We start from the raw sequence: 13,326 nt of genomic DNA, 5'->3' as shown, positions 1-13,326 counted from the left end.
TTAAGGACCCGATTCAGGACTCAAAGTTCAGGACTCGCATGTTCCAGTAAGGAGGAGGGGGGGCGAGGACAAGGTTAGGTGACCTTGGATGACCAGAGGTTGTAAATTTGGTGAAAAATTAAAAGGCAGCATACACAAAGTACAGGACGATGAAATATGACAGGGTTTTGAGGAATATGAAGCAAGCAGGAAAGAATTCAAGCAGGGAAATTAGAAGAGCCAAAAGGGATCATGAAATGTCATTAGCAGGTCAGATTGAAGATACAAAGGTTTTATATATATATATATTTTTTTTTAAAGGGTAACCAGGGAGAAAGTGGATACACTCAAGAATAGAGGGAATTTATGTTTGGCATCAGAGCGGGCTCAAAATTAATGGTTGCCCGGGTGCCAATGGCCACCTAAAATCCCGCCGGGCAACCTAAAAGCCGTGTCATTTTGCCCAGCTTGGCACTGCAGATACTGGTTTATACCGAAGATAGATACAAAAAACTGGAGTAACTCAGCGGGTCAGTCAGCATCTCTGGAGAAAAAGAACAGGACGTTTCGTGTCTGCAGCGGCAACAGCTGTAGTGCAGGGCAAAGATACTAGTTGCGGGGTGACCGAGGGTGAGAGCAAATGACGGGCCCCCCACACAGCAGCGACGGCGACAGCGACAGCAGCTCCACCTCCACCACCCGCACCCCGCCCGCCCTGATAGCGGTCGCTGCATGCCACTCTGCCAACAGCGATAACAGCTTTCAAAACAAACCCTCCCGCACGCTGAGGCCGGGAGGAGGGAGGGAGTAAGGAAGGGGGAGGCCCCCTTCCGCCGTCCGAAGCACCTGCACCGCTCGGCCCCGCACCTTCCTGTTGGCTGGCAGAGGAGGGGAGGCAGTGGCGAGGAGTTCCCAACTGCCTCCCCCTTTGGTGGCGATGGGCAGGGACAGCCAAGGCAGCGGAGCGATGATGCCGGTGTTGTCCGAGGAGCGCTGACCTTCCTTCCTCCCCACCTCCTCTGCCCCTTCTCCTCTCTCTCTCTCTCTCTCTCTCTTGTACGCACCCCTCCACCCTCCTTATCCTGGGACCCCTGCTCACCATCCCACACTGATCCCCATTCCCACCTCCATTCAGTCCTCACTGACATCCCCTGTGCTCCCCATCTCATCTACCCCCCCTCCCCCCACCCCCATCTATTCATCCTGCACTGATCTCCCTATCCACCTCGCATTGATTCTCCTGCCACCCCCCATCCATCCTACACTGATCCCCCAATTCATCCTGTACTTACCCCCCTTCGCATGCATCCTGCACGGCTCCCTCCATTGATCCTGTACTGCTCCCCCCATTCATCCCGTACTGACCCCCCCTCCATTTATCCTGCACCGATACCCCCATCCCACCTGTAGTGATCTCCGCATTCATCTTTTACTGATCCCACCCATTCATCCTGTACTGATCCACTAATTCATCCTGCACTGATCTCCCGATCCATCCTGTACTGACCCCCTCTATTTATTCTGCACCGATCCCCCCACCCATCCTGTAGTGATCTCCCCATTCATCTTTTACTGATCCCCCTATTCATCCTGCAGATTCCCCATCCATCCCGTCGTGATCCGCCCATTCATCCTGCACAGACCTTCCGATCCACACTGTACTGACCCCCCCCCCATTCATCCTGTACTGATCCCCCCCATTCATCCTGTACTGATCCACCCATTCATCCTGCGCTGATCCCCCCCATTCATGAAGAATGAGTCTGAAGAAGGGTCGCGACCCGAAACGTTGCCTATTTCCTTCGCTCCATAGATGTTGCCTCACCCGCTGAGTTTCTCCAGCATTTTTTGTCTACCCCCATTCATCCTGTACTGATCCCTGCCATTCATCCTGTACTGATCCCCCCCCACCCATCCTGTACTGAACCCCCCCCATCCATCCTGTACTTATCCCCCCCATCCATCCTGCACAGATCCCACCCCGTCCATCCCGTATTGATCCCCCCATTCAACCCCACTGACATCCCCCGCGCTCTCCCCTCACAATTTTACCGACTCCAACCAACACACACTTTCCCCAGCCTCAATCCATCCATTCCGCACCGATTGCCTTCTCAACCCCCCCCCCCCCCCCCCCCACCATCTATCCATCCCGCACTGATTCACCCCCCCCCCCCCCCCCCCCGACTGTGTTGGAAATATCTTTAGAGCGAACATTGACTATGTTTGATAATGGAATGCAATCAAATGTGTTTTAATTCCCAATGTTATTATTTGTTTTAATCCATAAAGATGGATTAATTAAATTGTGAACACGTGAAACATTAAAACCTCAGTGTTCGATCGTTACTGCTACTGTTAACACGTTATTACAGAATTCATTTTAACGGCAATTCAATGCTCTTAATATGGAGTATCAGTACTGTAGTTATTTAATGAGCACCATTCATTCACAAATAATACACCTCCATCCCCCACCGGGATGGTCTCAAAGCCCTCCGGTTCTTCCTCGACCGGAGAATCAACCTATACCCGTCCACTGATACTCTCCTCCGCATAGCGGAGTAGCTCCTTACCCTCAATAACTTCTCGTTTGACTCCTCCCATTTCCTCCAAATACAAGGCGTAGCTATGGGCACGCGAATGGGCCCCAGCTATGCCTGCCTCTTTGTCGGGTACGTCGAACAATCCTTGTTCGAGACGTACCAGGCCCCCATCCCCGACCTCTACCTCCGCTACATCGACGATTGCTTTGGTGCTACCTCCTGCACCCACACACAACTAACTGACTTCATCCGCTTCACCACTAACTTCCATCCGGCTCTCAAACACACCTGGACCATTTCCAACACTTCCCTACCATTTCTTGACCTCACTGTCTCCATCGCAGGTGATAGACTTCTGACCGACATCCACTATAAACCCACTGACTCCCATGGCTATCTAGACTACTCTTCTTCCCACCCTGCTTCCTGTAAGGACTCCATCCCGTACTCCCAATTCCTCCGTCTACGCAGAATCTGCGCCCCAGGATGAGGTGTTCCAAACTGGGTATCTTCATTGCTGTTCACAACACATACATCTAATCTGAATGTCCGGTAATGTGGCGTTTTGACACCTTTAAACATATTACCAAAAGAACATTTGCTGCAATTATGTCCTTTGGCCATCTCTTGTCAGTTAGTGTAATGTTTAACCTGTCAGATGGGTATAGTCGGTTTTAACAGTTATTATCATAAAATGCCTTTAGAAATTTCCTTGCAACCTGTAAATTTTGTTGTGGATAAATTATGTGGGAAGTGAGTGTTTCTGTACCAATAGCAATAACGACCCATGCTATGGCCATGTCATGATCATTTTCGGTCCTTCACATAAAACATGCTTGCATCAATCTGTAGTGTGCATAGTTACGGTTATGTTACCATGGGCCAGGATTTATTGACACAGGTTGATCATACGCTGAATAATCCAACCACATTTTGTTTGGAAGTGGAAAGAAATAATAGAAATTGCGTTAATTGCAACGTGTAAAAAGAGTTGAGATACTTTGCTGCATGTCATTATGGTATATATCATGTCTTGATTGGTGAATATGTTTAGTTTGTGACTTTATCTGAAGCGGAAATAATATATGAATGCTTCATTGAGCATAATTCCGACTGGTAACTACGCACTTCGGCCGAGCACATTATCGCACGCGTCATGCAAGCCGTCTTAAATGACCACCTAAACTGTCATTTGTCAACCTAAAAAGCTGCCTAGGTTGCCCGGCTGGCAGCAGGGAAAAAAAGTTAAGCGAGAGCCCTGCAGAGGATGTAGGCGAGGTACTAAATTAGTACTTTGCATCGAAATTCACCAAGGAGAAGGCCATGGAGGATAGTGAGCTTAATGTGGAGAATACCAATATGCACAGTGAGTTTGAGATCAAGGAGATTGCGTTGGGGTTCTTGAAAAGCATCAAGGTGGATAAATCCCCATGGCCTGATGGGACCTATCCCAAGTTATTAAGAGACGCAAGACAGGAAATTATTGGGCCTTGACGATGGTCTTTGTATCTTATCTAGCCACAAGCGAGGCCCCAGAGGAGTTGAGAGTAGCCAACTTTGTTCCTTTGTTTCAAGATAATAAAAAAATTATAGACTGGTGAGCCTCATGTAAGTGGCAGGGAAGCTATTGGAGAGGATTGTTCAGGACAGGATTTGCATTTGGAAAGAAATGGGATAATTAAGGACAGTTAGCATGGGTTTGTGTAGGCAGGTTGATTTTTTTTTTTTTGAGGAGGTGATGAAGATGATTGAGGGTAGGGCAATCTACATGGAATAGAAAGTCAATCAATAAAGTGGTAGGGTGAAGGTAGACAAAAAATGCTGGAGAAACTCAGCGGATGAGGCAGCAACTGTGGAGAGAAGGAATTGGCGACGTTTCGGGTCGAGACCCTTCTTCAGACTGATGTCTGGGGGGGGGCGGAGGAAATAGGAAGTAGGCTGAGACAGTAGGACTGTGAGAGAACTGGGAAGAGGGAGGAGGGAGAAAGCAAGGGCTATCTAAAATTAGAGAAGTCAATGTTCATATCACTGGGGTGTAAACTACCCAAGCGAAATATGAGGTGCTGTTCCTCCAATTTGTGCTGGGCCTCACTCTGGCAATGGAGGAGGCCCAGGACAGAAAGGTCAGATTGGGAATGGGAGGGGGAGTTGATGGGCTGAGCAACCGGGCGATCAGGTTGGTTAAGACAGACTGAGCGGCGAAGTTCAGTGAAGCGATCGCTGAGCCTGCGCTTGGTCTCACTGATGTAGAGAAGTTGACAACTGGAACAACGGATGCAGTAGATGAGGTTGGAGGAGATGCAGGTGAACCTCTGTCGCACCTGGAACGACTGCTTGGGTCCTTGAATGGAGTCGAGGGGGGAGGTCAATGGACAAGTGTTGCATTTCCTGTGGTTGCAGGGGAAAGTGCCCGGGGAGGGGGTGGTGCGGGAGGGAAGGGAAGAATTGACCAGAGAGTTACGGAGGAAGCGGTCTTTGCGGAAAGCAGAAAGAGGAGGAGATGGGAAGATGTGGCCAGTAGTGGGATCCCGTTGGAGGTGGCAAAATTGTCGGAGGATTATATGTTGTATGCGACGGCTGATTGGGTGGAAGGTGAGGACAAGGAGGACTGTCCTTTTTAGGAATAGGGGGAGGGGGAGAGAGCGGAGCTGCAGGGTATAGAAACATAGAAAATAGGTGCAGGAGTAGGCCATTCGGCCCTTCGAGCCTGCACCGCCATTCAATATGATCAGGAGACCCTGGTGAGAGCCTCATCTATAATGGAAGCGGGGAACCCCCGTTCCCTAAAGAATGAGGACATCTCCAATGCCCCAGTATGGAACACCTCATCCTGGGGCGCAGATTCTGCGTAGACGGAGGAATTGGGAGTGGATAGAGTCTTTACAGGAAGCAGGGTGGGAAGAAGTGTAGTCAAGATAGCTATGGGAGTCAGTGGGTTTGTAGTAGATGTCGGTCCGTAGTCTGTTGCCTGCGATGGGGATGGTGAAATCTAGAAACGGTAGGGAGATGGTCCAGGTGAATTTGAGTGCCGGATGGAAATTAGTGGTGAAGTGGATGAAGTCAGTGAGTTCTGCATGGGTGCAGGAGGTAGGTTGAGATGATTAAGGTGCATGGGTTCCACGGTGACTTGATAGTTTGGATTCAGAATTGGCTGACCCATAAAAGAGAGAGGAAAGTGATGGAAGGGTGTTATTCTGTGGTGACCAGTGGCGTTCCCCAAAGGATCTGTGCAGAGAACTGTTGTTTATATCTATCTATCTATCTGTCTATCTATCTATATTACTAAAAGTCTGTTCTTGACCGGTTTTGGCCATCTGTGCTGCGATTTCCGAGAGAACGCCGCCACCTACGGCCGTCATTTTTGACCACCTCGCTCAGAGCCCCCCTCCGCCGTATGTGTGCCGAGGATTTTTCCCGTCGATGAAAAATGACAGATATATTAATGTTTTTACAAAATTCCCCATTCTCTCTGCTGCTCCTGCTGGTGGGAGGGGGAGGGACTATAAAACCAGGAAGTGGTGTGCCTCAATTAATCTCTGCAAGCTGCAGCTCTGTCAATTAGTCTGTCACTCTGAGCTCTGAATGACACTGAACAAATGTCTACAGCACAGTGAGTACCCTTAATTTGGTTTGAAAATGAAAATATAGATAGTTTGAAGTAAAATAGCACTGCCTGCAAATGGTTGTTTGGGTTTGGGTTGAGTAAAAAAGGCACTCTCTCTCTCTCCACCTGTCTCTCCCTATCCCCCACTCTTTCTCCCTCTCCCCCCCCCCCTCTCCTCTCCTCCCCTCCCCCCCTCCTCTTCCCCCCCCTCTCCCCTTCCCCCCCTCTCTCCCCTCTTTTTCTCCCCCTCCTCCCCTCCCCCACCGTCCCTCCCCTAAACCCCCCTCCCCTCCACACATCCCTACCCCCTTCCCTCCACCCTCCCTCCCCCTCCCTGCTCCCCACCTCTCCCCCTCCCCTCATCTCACCCCCCTCAGCACACCCTCTCTCCCCCTCTCCCTCCCTCCCCTCTCCCCCCTCTCTCTCTCTCCCCTCCTCCATCCACTCCCCCACCCTCCCTCCCTCCCTCCCCTCCACACCCCCTACCCTCTTCCCTCCACCCTCTACACTCCCTCCCCCTGCCTGCTCCCCACCTCTCCCCCTCAGCACCCCCTCTCTCTCCCACTCTCACCCTCTCTCTCCCCTCCCCTCCTCCCCCACCTTTCCCCCCTCACCCACCCTCCCTCTTCTCCTCCTCTCCACCCCCCTATCCCTCTTGCCCCTCTCTCTGTGTCTGTCTCTCTCTCTGTCTCTGCCCCATCTCTCTCTGCCCTCACTCTCTACCCCCCCCCCCCCTCTTTAGATGTGACTGCAAGTTGGGGGCTATGCGTCAGTAGATAAGGTGGTTATGGGGTAAAAGGAGCAAATTAATATATCAGGGGGGGGGGGGTAATTAGCGTGAGTGCGGGGGGGGGGAGGGGGGGATAGTTAGTGTGTGATGCTGCATGCCGCCTCCCCCTTCACAACCGCACGTTGAGGGAACAGACCCAACGGGTCTGCACTTTGTCTAGTACATAACTAAAACTCTGATCTTGGGCTCTTCCAGTTTGCTTGGTTTTTCTATTTGCGCAAAAATGGTACGCGATAGCGCTACGATTTTTTGCCAGCGTACTCACCGTTCTCCTGTGCTGCGAGCGCAACAAGTTTAGTTCCGATCGATGGTATATTTTTTTTAAATCGTAAAAACCGCGCATGCGCACATTGCTGTCAGTCGCTGCCACACAGATTGGTCTCCTCTCCTGTCAGTCAGGAACGGATGCAGGCGATGTCCCAGCGACAGCCTTCCCTGCACCATCGCCGCACTGATTGGCCGCGTCTGCTGTCAATCGTCTGGAGGTCGCCATGGTGAAGGAGTGGGGCCGCCGCCCGGTACCTGGTACGCCGCCCGGGCCCTAACGCACCGTTACATGGAGAGAGGGAGCGCCGCAGCCCGGCCCACACCACATGGGGAGGGACAGGGGGGGGACGGGGGGGAAAGAGAAGATGGAGGGAGAGGGGAGAGAGGGATCAGGGAGGGAGAGGGGAGAGAGGGATCAGGGAGAGAGGGATGAGGGAGGGACGGGGGAGAGAGGGATGAGGGTGGGAGAGGGTATGAGAACTTGGACAAACTTAGATTGCTTTCTCTGGAGCGGAGGTTGAGGGGAGCCCCGATAGAAGTATATAAAATTCTAAAGGGCCTGTCCCACTTGGGCATCATTTGCGCGTCATTTACGTGACATAATTTCCGCGTCGTGACTCGCACGTGATGCGTGGTGACGTAGGCAGTGACGTGAGCGGCGCCCCAGGATTTTGGGATTCACAAAATCTTCGCTCGCCACCTGCGTGACGCGCAAATGACGCCCAAATGGGACAGGCCCTTAAGAGTGAGAATTTCTGAAAATTCTGGAGTACAGTAAGAATATTTTTTTCCCAGAGTGGAATTGCAAAGGACTACAGTTGAGTTTGAGGATATAGCTTTTAGGAGGAAAATATAAAGGAGTGTGCAGAGCTATGACATTCATGATTCAGACTTAAAAAGCAGGGTCAACTTCAGCATTATAGAAACTGAACAGCTTTCTGCTGAGGAAAAATAATCGACCTGTAAAGTCGACTGCCTCTCGACCAAAGATGGCCCATCGTTCCCGAGACCTTGAATTGTAGTATGCAATACTTTTTGGTCTGCCCGCTGCTTGCTTACTGCCCGCATACATTTGCAATCTGGCAGAAGTGCACAGGTTAGCTTCGTATTATGATGAAAGCAGAAAGATAATTGACTTTCCAGGAGGGACACAAGAAGATGATCTTTAATTCAGAATGGCTTCTGATTCTCCTGACAGAAAGCACCTTAAACAAAACAAAACTTAAACAACCCACTGGTACCCATTTATCATCGCTGTCATTTAACAATTTGAAGTTTTAAAGTTGTTGAATGTGGTAAAGATGTTTTCTCTTGTGGGAGAATTTAGGACCAGGGGTTGTTGTTTAAAATAAAAACTGGGCAAAGTTTTATTTCTCAGAGTTGTTAAGACTTTGGAACTTTTCTCCTCAAAGGACAGTGGAAACAGTCCTTGAATACTACGGCATATATGGATAGATTCTTAACATATGGGTTGAAAGTTTTGAGGTTAGAAAGGAATGTGGTATTGGTATTAATCTTAAATATATTGAATAGAAGGGCAGGCTCAAGAGGCCAAATAGCCTCTCCAACACTTATTTTTTATGTCTGGGTATACAACCCAGGGCAAAGTTGATAACACGGTCTAGTACATTTTTGGTAGATAAAAAGGTGCTGGTATGCACCGTTAATAAATATTCATGTCATGTTGCCAAAAAAAGAAAAAAAGTTTAACTTTACACATTTAGGAGTGAAGGATCAGCTCATTTAATATTCTGCACCCAAAAGTGCAAATTGTCTCAACAACGTCTACCAGCAATGGTGCTTACCATGAACCGATGCGAGAGGTGAGAGGGCGTGGAACAAGGCTGAAAAGGCTTTTGCTTTGGTGTTGGCAATGGTCCAGAGTATCCAACAGAAATTGGTGCTGCTTGTGCAATACTGGCAGGGTCGTCATAATCATCATCAGCCACTTTATCCAGATGGATGGAAGATCCAGCATCTGAAAGAAATTTATTTTTAAAAGTTTAAAAAAGCAATTGAAACATTCCCTTGCCTCACACAATGCACAAATACAAACTAAAAAAATCTGCCGTTTATGTGAACTGCAATCTTAAATGGATTTTTATTTTTATTTGCATGAAATATTGAGACTAACCGTACAAGGGATTGAAATACTTTCCCATGTTGTTGCATCAAATATGTCAAAACATGACACAGGTTAAAACACTCTACTCCAGCACTCTTGCAACTTGACCAATGATGAACCTTATAAATTGTCCCCTGATGATCTTCCTCAGAGCAGGAGAACTGTTCTTTTAAAAAGTTTAAAACAAGATTATCAATATTTTAGAATTTTTAATACAGGTCCGAACCAACTGAGGTCACGTAATAACGATACAATACACCTCTGACCCACTAATAATAGCCTCCCATATCTGTAAAACACCATGGACTGTCAGAAACTTAAATAAAACAAATATTAAATGTAAATTAAATTTACTGCGAAACTTGCTTTTGTTGCACGGGTGGCCCGGGCACCAATTAACAAGTTGCACTCGGAACTCAGATCACTGGGGTCCTTTGGAAGTCCAGCCACGGAAGCCCGATGAGGTTGAGATCGGCCACCTCATCCGGCCTAGGCGCCATATTTTCCAGGGGACTTTTGGGTGGGATTTCAATGCACTCTCATAATTTTGTCAGATTACAGGTGGTGCCAGACCATCAGTTGCCGGGAAGATCAGTGGACCTGCATTACTATTAAAGTTTTAAAAATAATGTACAAATTAATTTAGACAGTCAGACTCTTAAACAGCTTAATTGCTGTGTTGCTGCAGCGCTTTGTGTGCATGGCTGGTGCTCAGCTTTCACCAGCGCCGAGGGGGGTGGCCGCTGACGGTTCCCGGCCTGCCGGGGAGCGGGGTTAGGCTGGCGTTGCCGTTTCTTCTCAGCGCTGGCTGTGGGCCTGGGGCCACTGGTATCGTCGGTCCGGGGCTGTCGGCTGGTCCGGCGGGAGTTGAGCTGGGTTTGGAGCTTCTTCTCCGTGCTGGCTGTGGGCCTGGGGCCGCTGATTGCAGCGCTCACAGCGCAGAGAAGAAGCACCAACTCCAACCCAACCCCACTGGACCGGGGACCGCCAGCCAACCCCCCGGACCCGGCGAAAGCAGAGCACCAGCCATACACACAGAGTGCTGCAACTCAGCCTGTTACTCGCGCTGGCCGCCCCCGAACAGGGACTAGACTCCCGGGAGGGGACGGGGACGGCCCAGCAGCAACTCAACAGATCCGAAACCAACACCGACCAAGGACGAGCACGATCTCGCTCACTCACCAAAGCATAAAGCAATAAAAACAACAAAAGAATCTTAGCTTTTAACAAAGGAACAATAAATACCACTATTTCATAGTTTGGAAGCAGTATTTTCTTACCTGGAAGAATCAAAGCTGGAAAAAACAGAAGAAATGAAGGTTCACTGCTTCACTGCTTTCCAGGGCTGTTTATGCATAGTGACCTTTGACCAGGGCATGCACAGTCGGAAGACCGAACTCGCTTATTATAAATTACCAAGACAGTTTGAGAAAAATTCTCAGTTACATACAACTGACACACATTCTCTTGGAACTGCATTGAAACTGTCAAATTCATTCCAAGGAGTAGATTACAGCCAGCAGATTTTTTAAATCTTACAAGTCCAAGATAAATTTCAAAAACAGGTTGTAGGGCTGAAAGGACAGGTTTGAAATCCAATACTAACATTATTTACTTATGCAATGTTCGGGAGGTGGATATTTCTGGCCAATCTAAATTGTGTATTTATTTTTGTCTTATAAGGAATTGTTATAACCAAATGCCGATTGGCCTTAATAATAAAATAATATTTCTTCAATTAAGCAGACAGGTTACAGGTAGAGGCATAACACTTAGCATATGACAAACATCCAGAAAACTGCATAACCACACACTGCTCCTTAAACAAGCGAGAAAACCTCCCAGTCAACCAACCAAAAAAACATATCAAGTTTACTATTCTTCACCATCGCAGCTTAAATTATAACAAATACTGTAACTAAACAAAACACCAAAAGGATGGATGCCTTTACATTTTCACATTTGCAATAATTGTTTACTCATACCATGAGAGTTATCATCTTCAATGGTCCGATGATGTCTAGATCGGTTGATTATCCCCATCACATTGTCATCATCATCATCATCATCATCTGCGAAAGGATGCCTTATTGGTGATGGCTGTGACAAATACAAATCTTTTTTTGTCAAGTCACCAGGTTCTTCGTCAAACAAATCATCCAGCGTGTTTGTAGTCGATTGTGACGGCAATCCCTAATAGAAAAAATCCACATTGTATAGCAACTGAATTCATCTTATGTATTTGAATCATTCTCAATTTTGTTTTCAAAACACGCAATGAAATCAGAATATTGAAACAAAGAACTGCAGATGCTGGTTTGCGGAAAAAGACAAAGTGCTGGAGTAACTCAGCAGGTCAGTCAGTATCTTTGGAGAACATGGATGGGCGATGTTTTGGATTGCAATGCTTCTTTAGAAAATCAAATGTTTTACCCAAACGCAATTTTACAAAAGCGTTTTAGTGTTTGGTGATTATTTGAAATTATTTAATCATCTCTCACAGTCCACCTTGAAGCTTACAAACTCCACCTCACTGACTACAAAGATGCCCTCATTGCTGCAAAATCTGCCTACCTCTCCTCCATATTCACCGATCCCTGCCTAAACCACAGAACCCTCTTCTCCACAGTGGGCAACCTCCTCAAGCCTCGAGCCAACACTCTCCCTACCTCTACTCCGGCTCTCTGCAACTCATTCCTCCACTTTTTCGCTGATAAAATCAGGACCATCTATCAATCTTTATCCCCTGTACCCGACTCCCCAGTATCTACTCCACCACCTACCAAGGCCCCTCCTTTCAACATCTCCACTGACCTCCTTACCCCTCCTCCACACTGCTTCCTCTCCCAGTTTGACCTGGTCACCCCTGCTGAAATCTCCAAACTCATCAGCTCTTCCAAACCCACTACCTGCTCCCTCGACCCTCTCCCCACTCCCCTGCTGAAGTCCTGCCTCCCCGTTCTCTGCCCCTACCTCACTAATCTCTTCAACTCCTCATTGTCCCAAGGAATTGTCCCCTCCGCTTTCAAAACTGCTGCTGTTACACCAATCTTAAAGAAACCTGGTCTTGATCCCTCCTCTCTCATTAACTACCGCCCAATCTCAAACCTCCCCTTTCTTTCAAAAACCCTGGAGCGTATCGTTGCGTCGCAACTTCATTCCCACCTCCTTGCGTATAACCTACTTGAACCCCTCCAATCTGGCTTTCGCCCCCTCCATAGCACAGAAACTGCTCTCCTCAAAGTCCTCAACGACCTCCTCACCTCTGCTGACACTGGTTCCCTCAACATCCTCATCCTCCTCGACCTGAGCGCAGCCTTCGATACAGTGAACCATAACATCCTGCTCACCAGACTCAAAGACCTCGGCATTGAAGGCTCTGCACTCAGCTGGCTCCGTTCCTACCTTTCCAACAGATTCCACTTCATCTCTCTCCACAACCACACCTCTGCTACAGCCACAGTCACTCAAGGCGTTCCCCAAGAGTCCGTACTCGGCCCCCTCCTCTTCATCATCTACATCCTCCCCCTTGGTCAGATACTCCGCCACTTCAACCTGGACTTCCACTGTTACGCTGATGACACCCAGATCTACCTCGGCACCAAATCCCCCCACAACCCCCCCCCCCCCCTCTCCCATATCAACTCCTGTTTGTCAGCTATAAAAACCTGGACGCAACATAATTTCCTCAAACTCAACAGCGATAAGACAGAATTCCTCCTCATAGGCTCCAAAGCCACACTCAGCAAAATCAATAACCCCACTCTCACCATCGACGGCACCACTGTCTCCCCATCTCCCCAGGCCCTCAACCTTGGCGTGATCTTTGATTCCACCCTCTCCCTTGAGCCTCACATCCGCCATGTCATTAAAACCTCCTTCTTTCATCTCCGCAACCGCCAAACTCAGACCCTCTCTCACACCTCCCGCTGCTGAGACTCATCTATGCCTTCATCTCCTCCCGACTGGACTACTGCAACTCACTTCTCCTTGGCATCAGCTCCACCTACATCAA

At 48.6% G+C, this 13,326-nt stretch overlaps 1 protein-coding gene across 3 annotated transcripts in view; it reads right to left on the bottom strand.

The window, feature by feature from the left end:
* Positions 1-13,326, bottom strand: part of wdhd1 (WD repeat and HMG-box DNA binding protein 1) — a 67,532-nt gene that overhangs the window by 34,765 nt on the left and 19,441 nt on the right. For all 3 annotated transcript variants that reach the window (XM_033027237.1, XM_033027239.1, XM_033027238.1), the window contains exons 11-12: positions 11,297-11,504; positions 8,992-9,164 (exon numbers count right to left, since the gene is read on the bottom strand). In XM_033027237.1, the coding sequence (XP_032883128.1) occupies positions 8,992-9,164; positions 11,297-11,504 (381 nt within the window). The remainder of the gene's footprint in view (positions 1-8,991; positions 9,165-11,296; positions 11,505-13,326) is intronic.

Source organism: Amblyraja radiata, chromosome 9, assembly GCF_010909765.2.
Source record: "Amblyraja radiata isolate CabotCenter1 chromosome 9, sAmbRad1.1.pri, whole genome shotgun sequence".
Classification (NCBI taxonomy): domain Eukaryota; kingdom Metazoa; phylum Chordata; class Chondrichthyes; order Rajiformes; family Rajidae; genus Amblyraja; species Amblyraja radiata.
This window is presented reverse-complemented; position numbering and strand designations above follow the sequence as displayed.